Here is a 17,703-nt window from a genome sequence, read left to right as displayed (position 1 = left end):
AGCACTCTGCAGAACAGGCAGACGCTGCAACATGTCCTTGCAGTGGTCTGCTTGGTCTCATGGCAATGAAAAGGCCACCATATAACCCAAAGGAAATCAGCTCATTAACCTTGACCAGTTAAGCAATCGTTGCTGCGTGTCCCTGATTGCATGGAGCTCATGCTGCTCCTCCCTTTGTCTTTCTCTCCTTCCCTCAATCAGCTGTCAGGATTTGAACTGAGTAAAACTGAGTCATCCATTAAGAGGAGCTGCAAGAAGAAATTGACAGATGTCCCTGCTTCAGCTTACATCTCTCCCCTGGGCCTAGCTTCCCTGAGCCACAAGTATGACATGCCCAGTGAAATATACAGGTACATCTCCATGGGGATGCTGGACTATAATACATAAGGGATGGATGCTCTGCTGTAGACAGAGTTTCCTACAGAAGCCAGATTATTAGACAGGTTCTGTAGGTGACTTGCTTGGCATGAGATGATGGGAGCCAAGAGTCTTGAGTTCTATTCCTGACTCTACTGCTAACTTAACCTCTCTCTCCATTAGCTTTCCCTTCTGTTAAAAGGGAACAATGTTATTTAGACACCCTACACGGAGGGGGCAGAGCTTGATTAACGTTTGTATAGGGCTTTGTGGATGAAGGCTGCTACTAAAGTACAAATTAATACCACATAGGAAATGGAAGAGCTTTTTACATTTCACTTGCCAAGTTCTCCTCCCGAAGGGATTGGACACACGGGTAGGGAGAAGTCAATATTAACTTATTAGGCCTTGGCTACACTTACCAGCTAGTTCGACGGCTGGAAATCGAAGTTCTGGGTTCGACTTATCGCGTCTAGTCTGGACGCGATAAGTCGAACCCGGAAGTGCTTGCCGTCGACTGCGGTACTCCAGCTCGGCGAGAGGAGTACCGCGGAGTCGACGGGGGAGCCTGCCTGCCGCGTGTGGACCAAGGTAAGTTCGAACTAAGGTACTTCGACTTCAGCTACGTTATTCACGTAGCTGAAGTTGCGTACCTTAGTTCGAATTAGGGGGGGTAGTGTAGACCAAGCCTTAGATGGACTCTACAGAATAATCACAGGAGCCAGCCCGCTGGGGCTGGAGTGGAAGAGGAGTCTGCTGTGTGGGAGAGCAGCTCATGAATCAGCCTGGCATGCTGATTCCTAAACCAGGAAGGAGGGAGTGCTCAGATGACGTGCTTGTTAGGTGGCTGAGGGTGTGGTTCACCCTCCTTCTCTCCCCAACAGTTTATCCAGCAAGCAGCACAGCTGATGAGCATAGGAGGAGGGATCAGAGGGAGGCTGAGGAGGCTTTGTTGATGCTCAGCAAGCCTATTTGTGTCCTTTCAGCTTCGGGATCGTCCTGTGGGAGATTGCGACCAGCAAAATTCCATTTGAAGGTGGGCAACCAGAGCTTGTTTTCTGTCGTACTGCAAGCACCGGGGTAAAAGCCTGGGGGCCAGTCCAGATGTGTTCTGCTGAGGCAGGGTGATATTTGGGATCAAATGCACCACTTGGCAAATGTTCCCTATTGCTACCTAGTGCTCAGGAGCTTCAGACCCCAGAGGGGTTATGAAAAGACTGACTGTCCTTGGACCTGCTTGGATCAGGGAGCAAAGTAGCTTTAACTCTAGAATCTTTCCTGGAATTTAGGCTTCAACTCAGCAAAGCACTTAGACACATTTAATTGTAAGCACATAAGTAATCCCATCTGTATTCAACAAAGCTCTTAAACATGTGCTTTGCTACTACTGAAGTTAAGAGCTCTGCTGAATTGGGGCCTTAAGGCAGGGCTCATAGCAGATAAGGTTTTTCAAGGACTCAGCATAATGAAGATTTCAATCCTGGCTCTTCCCTGCTGTGGGCTTGGCAGGCTGCATGAGGCTCTATTTAAATGCTTGCATCAGGTTCCCTCTCCAGCACCTTCTTGTGGAATCTGAAACAAGTCAGTGCCTCCTGATGTCCCAATTTGTGTGTGTTGTGTTAGGCTGCAGCTCCCAAGAGATCTATCAGAAAGTTTATGAGCAACGTTACCAGGCTCCTGTTGGGGAAGATTGCCCCTCCCACCTGCGGGATGTCATCAACCAGTGCCGGGCCTTTGAGCCTTCGCAACGTCCTTCTGCAGAAGGTAGGATGGAATACCAGGTTTGCTTCCCTTTACTCTACAGAAATACTAGCTACCAGGTGGTGGCTGCTGGTCCCCGGTCATACCTGCTGAGGAAATCCCAAGGAGGAGCGGAGGGACTGCAAGCCTAAACCCCCAGTCTGGAGGGAGAGGAATGGGGGTCTCTACCTGAGAGAGGAGATGGCTAGGAAAACTGAAACCTTTAAGTGGGTGCCCTTGAGGAAAACCGAGGGGTAGGTGAGGGGTCAAGTGCAGTTTAACTCTGAAACTGCCAGTGATGATCCAATCTGACCTCCTGCATAACAAAGGCCAGAGAACTTCACCAGTAATTCCTGCATCAGGCATAACTACTAGTGGTTGATCTTTTCGCAAGACAATCTTGCTTGATGGATTTCAAGTAATGGCAAATCCCCCACACCCCTGGTAAATTGTTCCAGTGGGAAATGACTAAGGCTACATTTTAGTCATGGGTATTTTTAGTAAAAGTCACAGGCAGTAAACAAAAATTCACTGCCCATGACCTGTCCATGACTTTTACTTTATACCCCTGACTAAAACTTGGGGGGACCTGGGGGAGGGCAGCCCAGGTATTGGGGGGACAGGAGGTGGTACGCAGACCAGGACTCCCGCTGGTGCTGGGGCACTGGGTGTTGGTGGGGCCAGCAGGCTCCCTACCTGGCTCTGTGCTGCCCCTCCCCCAGCTGCAGCAGGCATGGGACGGGGTGAGATGGGCTTTGGGCGGTGCTTTCCTGCGGGACTCTCCGAAAGCAGTGACATCCCCCTCGCTCAGACGCTAGGCGGAAGCACAGCCAGGCAGCTCTGCATGCTGCTTCTGCCTGCAGGCACCGCCCCCACAGCTCCCATTGACTGTGTGAAGCCAGCGCTCTGGATGGAGGCGGTATGCAGAGCTGCCTGGCCATGCCTCTGAAGCAGCGGCCTGTGCAACTGGTGCAGGGGCTGCCCGAGTTGCCCCTGAGCCAGGCGCACCAGCCACTGCAGATGTCATGGAATCCATGACCTCAGTGACAAACTCACAGCCTTAGTAATGACCACCCCCACTGTTACAAATGTGCACTGTTTCCAGTTTGAATTTGTCAAGCTTCATCTTCTGGGAGAGTGAAGGTATAGGGAGAGAAAAGGAGCTAGAACAGGGGTCCTTCTGACAACAAAATTGTTACATGACCCTGGGATGGAGGTGCAGCCCGAGCCCCGTTTTCCCAGGTGAGGTGGAGAGGGGGCCACAGCCTTAGCCTGCCCCCTCCCCCCCAGGTGGGGCTGGAGCTAGTGCTTCAGCCCTGGGTCCCAGCAAGTCTAATTCTGGCCCTGGCAACACCATTAAAATTAGGTCATGGCCCACTTTGGGGTCCCGACCCACAATTTGAGAACAGCTGAGCTAGAAGAAATGGAGAATTAAAGGAAGAGATAAGAAATGGAGAATTAAAGGAAGTAGAGAGCAATGAAAGAGCAAGGGATGAAGTGAGAGAATGAGGAAGGACTAGACAAGAGGAAAACTGCAGGAGAAGGGAAAGGAAGGTGTAATGTTTAATAATCAGCCAGAAAGCAAGCAGGCTTTTCAGGAGAGAGGACACAGCACTTCTGTTAACTACGCAAACCTCCAGCTCACATCAAGGTGACACTGGGCTTAACATGAGTGTTAGCACAGTCACACCTATCCTCCCATTAAATCCATTCATTTGCATAGTCAATGCCATACTCAGAGCTGGGGGAAAACCTTAGCTTAACACACTGGTTTTCTGAGATCAACAGCATCAAAAATACTGTGCTCTGATGAGAGTAGCTCCTTGGTGCTGTGGAATCTGGGGCTCAGCCTTTCACTCTGAGCAATCAACTGCAGTATATGAGAACATCAGAACAGCCATACGGGCCAAACCAAAGGTCCATCTAGCCCAGTATCCTGTCTTCTGACAGTGGCCAATGCCAGGTGCCCCAGAAAGAATGAACAGAACAGGGAATCATCAAGTGATCCATCCCATCACCCATTCCCAGCTTCTGGCAAACAGAGGCTAGGGACACTATCCCTGCCCATCCTGGCTAATAGCCTCCATGAACTTATCTAGTTCTTGTTTGAACCCTGTTATAGTCTTGGTCTTCACAACATCCTCTGGCAAAGAGGTCCAGGGGTTGACTGTGCATTGTGTGAAGAAATACTTTCTTTTGTTTGTTTTAAACTTGCTGCTTATTAATTTCATGTGGTGGTCCCTACTAACAGGAGCTGTTCTGTCTTTGGGAATGTCTTACTGCTGTTGCTTTTAGCACATACAAAAATAAATGACTGATCCTTCTTATATTTGACAGCAGCAGCACAAAAGGGAGTGGGGACCTGCTGTTGTCCATGAAGGCTGGTGTGATGGAGAGGTTGTCCCCTCTTGCCACTTGGTGTATCAGGCAGGAGACAACTTTCTTTTTAAATCACTCACATCCCACCATATGGGGCATACACGCTAGAATTTCAATAGTCCTTTTTTGTAAGGAAAGAGTGAGACCTTGAGGTTTGCCATTAGGAATCCATCATGCTCTCCAAAGGCGCACAGATTTTTGGTAGCATAATCAACCAGGGAATGTCCTGTGCTGAGAACTATAACGAGAGCTGCCACTAGAGGGCACTCAAAGATCAAATTTGTCAGCCCCTTCTGGCATTTTGCCCAAGGTACTTAGTATTTTACATTACCCATCCCTCTCTTCTTGATAGCTCCATCATGCTGCCTTTATTTAATTAATTAATTAATTAATTTTTAAAGAATGGGTCTGCAGCCTCTCCCAATCACTTCTTCATGTGGGGCTGTCTCTGCTGTACATGCTTGTTCCTCTTTTGCTGCTCCTGCACAGTATTAAAGCAGTCAGTTTTCATTTTCTCCGATAACCTTCTGTTCTGTTGAGCCTGTCATGAAATGATTCAGTGTCCTATATACTATTACTGAGTACGTATCAATCATCTTGCCAGGGGAAAAAAAATCTGAGTATTCTAATCTGAAAACAAATTCTGTTTGCCTTGTGCAGAGATTGTGGACTCGCTGATAGCCATCTATGGCAAGATAAATACAGCAAGCTAGCTGCAAGACACAAACACAAGGAGCCCCGTGAAGAAAGCAGCCAAGTGCGGTTAGGAGCAAAGCATGGGCTGCTCCATCCCTGTCTACCATGACTCTCTAGCATGAAGGTTGTCACACTTCTCCAGCTCTGTAGACTCTGCTTTTTTTAAACAGCATTTTGACCTGCCCTCCAACTTCGAGGGTGCAACTCTGAGCCTTTAAAGTCGTGCCTGCAATTTTGCATCTGCAATTTACTGTGGACATGGTTTATAGCACTTAGATGTCTCCCTTCCTGAGCATGCTGCCAAGATTAGAAAGCCATTTCTATTTCATGTAGGGGGACCAGCCTATCATCCTGAAGAGAAGCTCCCTTAGCACTGTCAACAGGATGGGGGGAGTCAAGGTGAGGCTGTGATAGCTTGGGTGCTGGCTTTAGGTGGGGAACTAATACTTATGTGGAAAATTGAGAGAGTTTGGCAAATGGTGGTAGGCATCAAGGTGCAGGCGCTTGTCCCTAGCACTGCAGGGGGGTTTGTAGCTGGGGTAAGGAGCAGGCTAGGTAGGGGGGTCAGTTTAAAGCAGGGGTCTCAAACACGTGGCCCACAGGCCTATTTCCTGCGGCCTACATCCAGGCCAAGGGTGGGCAAACGACACCCACAGGATTGTCCCCTCAAGCCCCGTGCTGGCTGGCATCACGTCCCTGCAGCCGGGTGGGAGGGGAGAAACAGAGGGCTCCGTCCCTGTGTTGCCCTGGCTTCCAGGCATGCCACCCCCCATCCCCTCCCCCGCAGCTCCCATTGGCCAGGAACGGGGAACCATGGCCAATGGGAGTTTGGGGGGAGGTACCTGGAGGAGCAGCAAGCAGCATGCGCAGCCCTGCATCCTCCCTCCCCCAGGGGCCACAGGGACGTGGTTCCAGCTACTTCCCAGAGCCGAGCATAGCGGGGCCGGGGCTGGAGCTGGCAGCCTGCCCTTGGCCCGGCGTGTGCTGCTGCCACCCCAGAGCCCTCCTGGACCCTGCCCCCCAACCCCCTACCCCCCCACACACACCTCTCCTGCACCCCAACCCCCTACCCTGAGCCCACTGATACACCTTGCACCCCCTGCCCTGAGCCTCCTGCTTCATCCCCCACCCCTTCTGCACTCTGAGCCCTCTGCTGCACCTCAACTTTCTGCCCTGAGCCCCCGCCTCATCCCTCTGGGGGCAAGGAGTGGGTGGAGTTGGGGTGGGGACTTCAGGGAAGGGGTTGGAATGGGGACAGAGAAGGGGTGGGAAAAGGCGGGGCCTCATGGAAGAGGTGGAGTGGGGGCAGGGCCAGGGGCAGCGAGGGCTGTGTTTCTCAGTAATGTGGCCCTCAGGCCAATGAACTAGCCCTCATGTGGCCCTCATGGTCATTTGAGTTTGAGACCCCTGGTTTAAAGGCATTTGTTACTGGAGGGAGTTATCACATGTGATCTTCTCCTACCCTTCCACTGACACCCAAATTACTTTCTAGCCTCTTTCCCTCAAAGGATTCCTGACCTCTATCCCTTCCCCTGCACTGCCCCCTCCCTTCATTAACCTTTAGTATACTCCTCCTCAGTGTCCTGCAGTACCTCTCCTCCCCCAAACGAAGTGAGGCACAGTATCCCAGCAACTTTCCCCAAAGCTTAGGCAGTTGTCAGCCCCAGCTAGTTTCCTAAGCAGTAGAAATTAATGTGGGGCCCAGCTACTTCTGTGTTAAGCTCCAGCACAATGCCTCCTCCTTGTGAGCCCTGACACGCCATAGAGCCTGTAATATTCCAAATTGTAGACTTGTAAGATGAACCCAGCATCAGATCTTGGCATGCCCCATATTCCGCTGTCACTCAAAGCATGCACAGTTCAATGGGGAAGTGGGTATCTGGGACCCAAGTCCACCTCTGAGCCAAAGAGGGGCAGCACTACAACAGAAAGAGGACTGCAGCAGAAACCTGCATGACCAGAGACACAGTGGCTCACACGTCAGACTAGGCATCCTTCATACTAGTGAAGATCAGGGGGAGGATTCTATAATGATCCCTTCCCTAATAGTCCCCCACCCCAAACTCAACTGTCTATCTCCCTAGTGCAGGCAGGCAATCATCTTCCTCTCCCCCTACAGAGGGATGAGACCCTCATTGCCCCATGTTAAAAGTTGGCCTTTGCTAGATCCGCTGCAACAGACACCTCTGCTCCGAAGGGATGGAGGAGTGTTTAGCTAATTATCTCTATCTTTGCCTGGTTGGACGCAACTAAATATTTGAGCCCAGGCAAGAAAACAAAACATTTAATAGCTATACTGTCAGCACCCCAGGTAGCCTAGGTCAATCTGCCTTTGGGAATTATAACCCCTGGGTGGTAGGAAGGTTAGTGGCAGTAGAGTTTGGACAAAACACCCATGTGAATATGAGCTCAGAAATCAGGTCATTCTTGAAAAATCAAGACACAGGCTGTCCAGTTACTCTATTCCAAATGCAGGAGGTGATTTAGGAATTTGCAAACCGCTGTGTATGTTAACACTGCTATTGAAGTGTGTGTTTTAAATAATAAATGTTCTTTATTTGAGAAACTTGTAGCTACTTGTCAGACACCACCAACTGTCAATGCTAGCCAAAACTGTCTGTAGAATTTGAAACAGAACAGTGTATAAAACAGAGGTTTTAACACATTGGTGGCACTCCTGGGACTCTTTTGTTGTCACTATACTGCTAATCGTGATCACTCAGAACTTTATGGTGGCAACAGGGTTAAAACTCTGATGGACTTGATCCAAAAACACCACCTCATAACACCTGAGCTGTAGGAGAATCTCTGTTAACATTATAGGGCCTAGGACACAGAGAAGTTCTAACTTCACACAGCCAGCCAGCTCTTTACAGTATTATTTCCTTCTCTGGCCATCCCCAAAACAGTGCCAATAGTTTTAGGGTAACTCAGAGTAGTGCAGCATGGACACACAGGCCAGGGCAGCAGCCACTTGATGGTGGCAGCATGTCGGTAACACTACAGGCATTTAAGGAATATGTAAATTTAATTTCCTGTGCAGGGTTATCCACAGTACAGAAGCCTTGAGGAGGTTGAGTAATTAGCAAATTAATCTATTTTAAATTACTTTTGCTCTCCGCTCTGTTCTTCCTCAGTTAGGCCTGGTCTATACTATGACTTTAATTCAGATTTAGCAGCGTTAAATCAAATTAACCCTGCACCCGTCCACACAACGAAGCCAATTATTTCGAAATAAAGGGCTCTTAAAATCAATTTCTGTACTCCACCCCGACGAACGGAGTAGCGCCAAAATCAATACTGTCATTTCGAATTAGGGTTAGTGTGGCCGCAATTCGATGGTATTGGCCTCCGGGAGCTATCCCACAGTGCACCATTGTGACTGCTCTGGACAGCAATCTGAACTTGGATGCACTGGCCAGGTAGACAGGAAAAGCCCCATGAACATTTGAATTTTATTTCCTGTTTGCCCAGCGTGGAGAGCACAGGTGACCACAGATAGCTCATCAGTACAGGTAACCATGCAGGTCGATAATCGAAAAAGAGCACCAGCATGGACCGTACGGGAGGTACTGGATCTGATCGCTATATGGGGAGAGGATTCAGTGCTAGCAGAACTTAGTTCGAAAAGACGAAATGACAAAACTTTTGAAAAAATCTCCAAGGGCATGATGGAGAGAGGCCACAATAGGGACTCAGATCAGTGCCGCGTGAAAGTCAATGAGCTCAGACAAGCCTATCAAAAAACAAAGGAGGCAAACGGTCGCTCCCGGTCAGAGCCGTAGACATGCCGCTTCTACGCCAAGCTTCATGCAGTTCTGCGGGGGCCGCCATCACTACCCCACCTCTGACCGTGGATTCCGAGGCGGGGGTAATCTCATCAGATACACCTGAGGATTCTGCGGACGGGGAAAGAGGAGGAGGAGGAGGACGAGCTTGCGGAGAGCACACAGCACTCCGTTCTCCCCAACAGCTACGATTTTTTTCTCAGCCTGACTGAAGTACCCTCCCAAGCCAGTATCCAAGACCATGACCCCATGGAAGGGACCTCTGGTGAGTTTACCTTTTAAAATATAAAACTTGTTTTAAAAACAAGCATTTTTTAATGATTACTTTGCCCTGAGGACTTGGGATGCATTCGCGGCCAGTACAGCTACTGGAAAAGTCTGTTAACGTGTCTGGGGATGGAGCGGAAATCCTCCAGGGACATCTCCATGAAGCTCTCCTGGAGGTACTCCAAAAGCCTTCCCACAAGGTTTCTGGCAGTGCAGCCTTATTCCGTCCTCCATGGTAGGACACTTGACCACGCCATGCTAGTAGCAAGTAATCTGGTATCATTGCATGACAAAGCCTGGCAGCATATCGTTCCGGTGTTTGCTGGCATTCAAGCAACATCCGTTCTTTATCTCGCTGTGTAATCCTCAAGAGAGTGATATCGCTCATGGTAACCTGGTTGAAATACAGGAATTTAATTAAGGGGACAGAGGTGGCCGTTCCTACTGAGCTGTTTGCCTGTGGCTGAAAAGAAATCCTTCCCTGCAGTTAGCCAAGCACAGGGGTGGGGGGCGGAAATTGGCCCTGAGCTTTTCACATTTGGCTAGGAGGGATCTTCCCTGATACCAGCCACGCGGTGGGGGGAGGGATAAAGCAATCATCCAGAGAATTGGATGGGGGGGGGGTTAGTTTGTTTTCTGCTGCTGAAGGTTAACAGGAAAACTGCAGCACTCAACTGTCTTTGCTTGGTATGTGGGAAAGGAGGGCGCAGAAGCCGAAAGACAATGGCTTACCATGGCCGCATGCAAGACGAATTCTGTTGCCCCTGACCCGCGTCTGTGATCTCTAGCAGCAAAGCCACAGGCACTCAATATTAAGAGGCAAAATGTGACATTGCACAGAAATCACATGTGCTATGTAATGTGAATAGTGTGGGTCACCGTGAAAGAGTATAAGCATTGTTCTGTAAAATGTATCTTTTTAAAAAATTCTCTCCTTTTTTTCCTCCCTCCAGCAGCTGCAAATTTTTCAAGCCTCTCTCCTCCGTCCTGAAGGCTATCTCAGATAAGGTGTCGGAAAAAGAAGACACGAGACGAGATGTTCGCGGAAATCATGGAATCCACCCGCAGTGAAAGAGCTCATCTGAATGAGTGGAAGGACACGGTTTCAAAATATAGGAAAGATGCCAGTGAACATGAGGACATGAGGGACCAACGTGAGGACAGGACAGACGCTCGAGATGAGAGGTGGCGGCAGGAAGATCAGAGGAGGCAGGATGCAATGCTGGGGCTGCTGCGTGAGCAAACAGACATGCTCCGGCGTCTGGTGGAGCTTCAGGAACGGCAGCAGGATAACAGAGTGCCGCTACAGCCCCTGTATAACCCCCCTCCCCATGTTCCATAGCCTCCTCACCCAGACGTGTAAGAACGCGGGGCGGGGGGGGGGGGGAGGCTCCGTACACCCTCCCATTCCACCTCAGTAGACAACCCAAGCAAAAGGCTGTCATTTTTTTAAACCTTTTTTTAGTGGCCTTTTCCTTCCCGCCGATCCTCCTCCCAAACCCCACCCGGGTTCTCTCCCTCTTTTTATAATCAATTAATAAAGAATAAATGATTTTTAAATGATAGTGACTTTATTTCCTTTGAAAGCAAGCTGGGAGAAGGGGGAGGGTGGGTTCCTTACAGAGAATGAGTCAATAAAGGGGGTAGGTTTTCATGAAGGAGAAACAAACAGAAATTTCACAATGTAGCCTGGCCAGTCATGAAACTGGTTTTCAAAGCTTCTCTGATGCACAGCGCTTCCTGGTGTGCTCTTCTAAGCGCCCTGGTGTCTGTCTGCGCATAATCAGCAGGCAGGTGATTTGCCTCAGCCTCCCACCCCGCCATAAAGGTCTCCCCCTTACTTTCACAGAGATTGTGGAGTGCACAGCAAGCAACAATAACAATGGGGATATTAGTTTGGCTGAGTGAGTCAGTAATGATCGCCAGTGACCTTTTAAACGGCCAAATGGACATTCTACCACCATTCTGCGCTTGCTCAGCCTGTAGTTGAACAGCTCCTGACTCCTGTCCAGGCTGCCTGTGTATGGCTTCATGAGCCATGGCATTAAGGGGTAGGCTGGGTCTCCAAGAATAACTATTGGCATTTCAACATCCCCAACGGTTATTTTCTGGTCTGGGAAGTAAGTCCCTTGCTGCAGCCGTTTAAACAGATTAGTGTTCCTGAAGATGCGAGCATCATGAACCCTTCCCGGCCAGCCCACATTGATGTTGGTGAAACGTCCCTTGTGATCCACAAGTGCTTGCAGCACCACTGAAAAGTACCCCTTGCGGTTTATGTACTAGGTACCCTGGTGCTCCGGTACCAAAATAGGGATATGGGTTCCATCTATCGCCCCACCACAGTTAGGGAATCTGTCATAACTATAAAGGGAAGGGTAACAGCCCTCCTGGCTACAATACTATAAAATCCCTCCTGGCCAGAGACTCCAAAATCCTTTTACCTGTAAAAGGTTAAGAAGCTCAGGTAACCTGGCTGACACCTGACCCAAAGGACCAATAAGGGGACAAGATACTTTCAAATCTTGGTGGTGGAAAGGCTTTTGTTTGTGATCTTTGTTTTGGGGGTTGTTCGCTCTTGGGACTAAGAGGGACCAGACATCAATCCATGCTCTCCAAATCTTTCTGAACAAGTCTCTCATATTTCAAACTTGTAAGTAAACAGCCCAGCAAGGCATGTTAGTTTTATCTTTGTTTTCTCATCTTGTAAATGTACCTTACTCTGTTTGCTGTAACTTTGAACCTAAGGCTAGAGGGGGGTCCTCTGGGCTCTTTAAGTTTGATTACCCTGTAAAGTTATTTCCCATCCTGATTTTACAGAGATGATTTTTCCTTTTTCTTTAATTAAAAGCCTTCTTTATAAGAACCTGATTGATTTTTCCTTGTTTTTAGATCCAAGGGGGTTGGATATTGATCCACCAGGAGTTGGTGGGAGAAAGGACGGGGGATGGTTAATTTCTCCTTGTTTTAAGATCCAAGGGGTTTGGATCTGTATTCACCAGGGAATTTGTGAAGAGTCTGTCAAGGCTACCCTATAATTAGCACATTGGGAGTGGTGGCAGCGGACCAGATCTAAGCTGGTAGTTAAGCTTAGAAGTTTTCATGCAGGCCCCCACATCTGTACCCTAAAGTTCAGAGTGGGGAAGTAGCCTTGACAGAATCCCATTGCAGCAAAGCCATCCACTATGACCTGCATATTTCCCAGAGTCACTACCTTTCATAGCAGCAGCTCAGTGATTGCTTTGGCTACTTGGATCACAGCAGCCCCCAGAGTAGATTTGCCCACTCCAAATTGATTCCCGACTGACCGGTAGCTGTCTGGCGTTGCAAGCTTCCACAGGGCTATCGCCACTCACTTCTCAACTGTGAGGGCTGCTCTCATCTTGGTATTCTGGCGCTTCAGGGCAGGGGAAAGCAAGTCATGAAATTCCATGAAAGTGCCCTTACGCATGTGAAAGTTTCGCAGCCACTGGGAATCGTCCCACACCTGCAACACTATGCGGTCCCACCAGTCTGTGCTTGTTTCCCAGGCCCAGAATTGGCGTTCCACGGATAGAACCTGCCCCATTAACAACATGATCTCCAAAGCACCGGGGCCCGTGGTTTGAGAGAATTCTGTGTCCATGTCCATGTCCTCGTCCTCATCACTCTTGTTGCTGCGCTGCCGTCGCCGCCGCCTCCTCTCCTTGTTTTTCTGGTCCTGGTTCAGCATAAACTGCATGAGAACGCGCGAGGTGTTTACAATGTTCATGACTGCTGTCTTGAGCTGAGCGGGCTCCATGCTTGCCGTGGTGTGGAGTCTGCAGTGTTCACCCAGGAAAAAAGGCGCGAAATGGTTGTCTGCCGTTGCTTTCATGGAAGGAGGGGTGAGGCTGGACCCAGAACCACCTGCGACAATGTTTTTTGCCCCATCAGGCACTGGGAGTGACGTTGTGCAGTCTATATGGTTTTATAAAAACGTGATAATAAGTGAATATAATATAACTGGGATAGTTTTATAAAGATTTGATAATAAGTGAATATAATGCAACTGGGATATGCTTCGTGCAAAAGGTCTCTTGTAAGGTATCATTACAAAGCTCATAATCTACTGAGTAAAAAGAAGAACAGGAGTACTTGTTATATCAAGTTGTTATATATATATATATATCTCCTCAATATATGTTCCATTCTATATGCATCCAAAGAAGTGGGCTGTAGTCCACGAAAGCTTATGCTCTAATAAATTTGTTAGTCTCTAAGGTGCCACAAGTACTCCTGTTCTTCTTTTTGCGGATACAGACTAACACGGCTGCTACTCTGAAATCTACTGAGTGTGATCATCCTGTTTGTAGAAATGTACCACTCTTGTATCTAAAATTAGAAATATAAAACATAACTCTGAGGGCCTTTTGTAATTATGTGAAGTGTGGGCCATTAATGATGGTTTGGAATCTTGATGACTCCCATTAACCAGGACCATTGTCTGCAGATGGCTGTGTTTACCTGTTAATCTTCCTGTATATGTGTGTGCTGGCAAGTGGGCAATGAAGTCTTGCAGTGACATGTGATCATGTCACCTGAACTGGAATCCATCTTTAACCTGGTGCTTTTCCAGTGAGGGGGGTGGAAACCCAGAGGGACAAGGGGTTCCCACCTTATGCAAAAGATATATAAAGGGGTGGAAGAGAACAAAGGGGGAGAGGAGCCATTATGAAGAATCCCCTAGCTATCACCTGAGCTGGAACAATAACTGTACCAGGGGAAAGAATTGTGCCCAGGCCTGGAAGGTGTCCAGTCTGAGAAAAACTTACTGAAGCATCTCTGAGGGTGAGATTATCTGTATGTAGTTTAATTAGACATAGATTTGCGCATTTTATTTTATTTTGCTTGGTGATTTACTTTGTTCTGTCTGTTACTACTTGGAACCACTTAAATCCCACTTTCTGTTTTAATAAAATCACTTTTTATTTAGTAATTTACTCAGAGTATGTATTAATACCTGAGGGAGCAAACAACTGTGCAAATCTCTCTATCAGTGTTATAGAGGGCGAACAATTTATGAGTTTACTCTGCATAAGCTTTATGCAGGATAAAATGGATTTATCTGGGTTTAGACCCCATTGGGAGTTGGGCATCTGAGTGCTAAAGACAAGCACACTTCTGTGAGCTGGTTTTGGGTAAACTTCCAGCTCTGGGACAAGTGATTCAGACCCTGGGTCTGTGTTGGAGCAGATGGGAGCGTCTGGCTCAGCAAGACAAGGTGCTGGAATCCTGAGCTGGCAGAGAAAACAGGAGCAGAGGTAGTCTTTGCACATCAGGTGGCAGCTCCCAAGGGGGTTTCTGTGATCCAACCCGTCACACTGGGATCTCAACCCAGAATTCCAGTGGGTGGGGGAGACTGCGGGAACATGGGATAACTACCCACAGTGCAACGCTCCGGAAATCGACGCTAGCCCCGGTACATGGACGCACACCACCGAATTAATGTGCTTAGTGTGACATACATTCAACTTTATACAATCTGTTTCCAAAATTCAAATTCTGTAAATTCGGATTAATCCTGTAGTGTAGACATACCCTTACTGTTGTTTCAGCCCAACTAAAAATAGTTCCAAGCTAAAACCAATGATGGCTCCTGCTGTGACCCATGGAAAAAAAAAAAAAAAAGATTCTGCCTCTGGCTCACTGTGCAAAGGAGTTGATGTCACAAGCACTTGGTGGGGATACTGGACTGGTGGGGACGGACAGTATTTATTTATAAGGTGCCAATCATTAGGGAATCTAAATTCAGGTCCTGTAAAGTCCTGAAAATGTTTTCCTCAAAGCTTATCATCAAATACATCTGTGGGCCCTCCTAAACAAATTATTTTAACTTGTCAAATAGCCGTGTTAGTCTGTATCCACAAAAACTACAAGGAGTCTGGTAGCACCTTAAAGACTAACATGCATCCGAAGAAGTGAGGTTTTTTTACCCACAAAAGCTTATGCCCAAATAAGTCTGTTAGTCTTTAAGGTGCCACCGAACTCCTTGTTGTTTCTCTCAATTTGGGAGTCCCTTGACAGATACCACCTTACAGACTCTCCCTGATGGGGCTGACCTTGCAATAGGATGACTCCAACAAAGAAAGAGTAGAGTTGGGCCTCAATTTTAAGTAAGAAAAGTTGGAACTTTTTTATATTTGGAAAGTCCACTATTGTGTGTTACAGGCTTCTCAATAAATAATAAAAGTAATTAGCTTCTACATACTGCTTTACATCCATAGGTCTCAAACCACTTTAAAACGTAAGGTGGTATCCCCAAGCTGTAACAATTCAGCTGAGAGTTTAGAACGAGTGATATTTCAAACATTTCATTGAAAAAAAAAAACACCACACACAGCAAAACCCCTTCATCATCATAACAGCAAGCTACCAAGGCACAGAGGCCCACGTTTTCCTCAAGGCAGGCCACGGTGGGTACGTGCTGGGAATCTGATAGCTGCATCTACCTGGCACGAAATAGAGAAGATCAACTTATGAACCAGCAAAACTAGAAAGTTACTCGGCTCCCACTTATAAGGCCTGGCAGTTAAGCCACACGCGAGCAGCTCCATCTCACTGAACCACTTGGACAAATGAATTTAACCTTTTCTCCACCCACATTGCCCCCAAGGGAGACCGGAAGGGGCGGCGCGGGCTGTGGCCGGATTCACGGGCACGTAGGCGCTGCCCCACTGGATGAACCAGCGGGTGCTGAAGGGTTGGTACCGCTCCAAGCCAGGGGGTGCAGCGACGGGCCCAGCACCTGCCTGTCTCCAGGGGCCGCGTTGCTAGAAGGTGGCAACTGGGTCCTCGGGCGCTTGTTGCGCTAAGCGACCAGCCGCGGGCTGCGCTGGGGCTGGCGTGGAGCAGTGCATGCCGGGAGAGGCTCTCTCAGGGCGGCGTAACGTCATATGGTGGTGGCTAGCAGCAAATCGCTACCTCCTTTCCCCTCGGCCCTGGGGGCGGGACTAGGTTGGGGTTTTAGCCCCTCCTCCCCGGTGCCTTTTCTACCTCCAACAACATTCGAACTTGCTCCGTTCTCCGCCCTTTTTGATTGACAGGCAGCTCGTTCCTCCAGTCAAAAGGTGCTTTCTGGGGGCTTTTCCTCTGATCGACAGGCCGATCATCTAGTCACAAAGGGACACAGGCGGAGTTCTCCCACTCCAGGTGATTGACAGACATCCGGCCAATAAAAATGGAGCGCCTGCGTCTTCTCGTCCTCCTCTGGCTAAACTGGCAGCCAACGTGTCCAGTAAGAGCCGCAACGTATCATCACAGCGCCCAATAGAAGTAGGGTTTTCGTCAGTGAGGAAGGCGGCCACCCAATGAGGCCGCGGGGCTGGGTATCAAGCGCCGGCGGGGAGCTCGAGCTGAGCGGGAGGCTATGGCGCCTCTCTAGGAGCGGTTGGTCACTCAACCCCTCTCCCTCCCGCGGCCGGAGGTGAGTGCGGCCCCCCGGCCCCGCGCCGAAGCAGTGTGCCCCGTGGGGGCGTGGCCTGCGCTAGAGCGGGGGGTACCCCGGACTCCTGAGTTCTTTCCTGGGCTCCGGGCCGGCCCCGGCCAGTAACGCTCGCGGGGCCGTCGCCGAGCACTGGGCTGTGCGAGGCACCTTCAGCGGTGCCATCGGGCGCGGCTCTGCGGCCCCCGGATCCCGGGCGCTGGGGACCTGGGTGTCAACCGGCGGCGCCGCGGAGCGTGCCGCGGCTGCTCGCCCTCTGCTGGCCGGTGGGGTTTTAGCAGGAGCCTGGCGCCTCCGGGGCTGCGAGCGCTGTCGGTGTCTGTCTGGGGCTCCGAGGCGCTGCTGCAGCACAAATAACCAGACTCGGCAATCCTGCTCTGTGGGCTGGAGTAAAGCCCTCCAGCCTGGCACCACCCTTCCTGCTGTCCATCGCCTCCTGCTCTGCCACGCAGGCCAGCCTTCACTGCCTGGTGCTTTCTCCTATGCTACCCTTTGGGGGAGCTCCCTCGCAAGCAAAGGGCGGCGGTTGGACTGTAGTGTTGGACTGGGACTCAGGTGATTCAAATCCTGGCTTCTGCAGGCTCCCTTCATGAACTTGGGCAAGTCATGTGATCATGCTGTCTTAGTTCGCTTCTGTAGAAAGGTTCTAATGATGATGAGGGTGGGAGTTTTTTTTTTCATCATCATCATTTGTCTCTCTTGCCTGTTTAGACATCAGGCTCTTGGGGCTAGCCTGTCTTAACAATGTGTCCACAGTTCCATTGTGCAAGACACCATATAATCTCAGCAGCGGCCTCTAAGCCCTACTGCAATATAAGTAACCATAACATTATCTTCCTTCAGATCCCTCCTTAAAATTCATCTCTGCTGTGATGCCTGCAAAATGGTTAACAATGGCTGATACTGCTGCTTATTATACCTTATCCATTCCCATATCTTAGAATTATAGAATATCAGGGTTGGAAGGGACCTCAGGAGGTCATCTAGTCCAACCCCCTGCTCAAAGCAGGACCAAGC

At 49.3% G+C, this 17,703-nt stretch overlaps 2 protein-coding genes and 1 long non-coding RNA gene across 4 annotated transcripts in view; 2 read left to right on the top strand and 1 right to left on the bottom strand.

The window, feature by feature from the left end:
- MLKL (mixed lineage kinase domain like pseudokinase) overlaps positions 1-8,034 on the top strand; it is a 30,927-nt gene extending 22,893 nt beyond the window's left edge. For both annotated transcript variants that reach the window (XM_054048524.1, XM_054048523.1), the window contains 4 exons: positions 202-350; positions 1,344-1,393; positions 1,981-2,121; positions 5,137-8,034. In XM_054048524.1, the coding sequence (XP_053904499.1) occupies positions 202-350; positions 1,344-1,393; positions 1,981-2,121; positions 5,137-5,189 (393 nt within the window). In that variant the 3' untranslated portion in view covers positions 5,190-8,034. The remainder of the gene's footprint in view (positions 1-201; positions 351-1,343; positions 1,394-1,980; positions 2,122-5,136) is intronic.
- Positions 8,035-10,776: 2,742 nt separating this feature from the next.
- Positions 10,777-16,185, bottom strand: LOC128849050 (uncharacterized). The gene is made up of 2 exons (XR_008447154.1): positions 15,991-16,185; positions 10,777-15,690 (listed from the first exon to the last, which is right to left on the bottom strand). It is a non-coding gene; the product is annotated as an uncharacterized LOC128849050 (long non-coding RNA).
- A 247-nt stretch (positions 16,186-16,432) lies between these two features.
- RFWD3 (ring finger and WD repeat domain 3) overlaps positions 16,433-17,703 on the top strand; it is a 58,225-nt gene continuing 56,954 nt past the window's right edge. The window contains exon 1 of the mRNA XM_054049314.1: positions 16,433-16,668. The gene's annotated coding sequence lies outside the window, so the exon portion shown is untranslated. The remainder of the gene's footprint in view (positions 16,669-17,703) is intronic.

This window comes from Malaclemys terrapin, chromosome 14 (genome assembly GCF_027887155.1).
Source record: "Malaclemys terrapin pileata isolate rMalTer1 chromosome 14, rMalTer1.hap1, whole genome shotgun sequence".
Lineage (NCBI taxonomy): Eukaryota > Metazoa > Chordata > Testudines > Emydidae > Malaclemys > Malaclemys terrapin.
The sequence above is the reverse complement of the archived record's forward strand: the minus strand, read 5'-3'. Positions and strand labels throughout refer to the sequence as shown.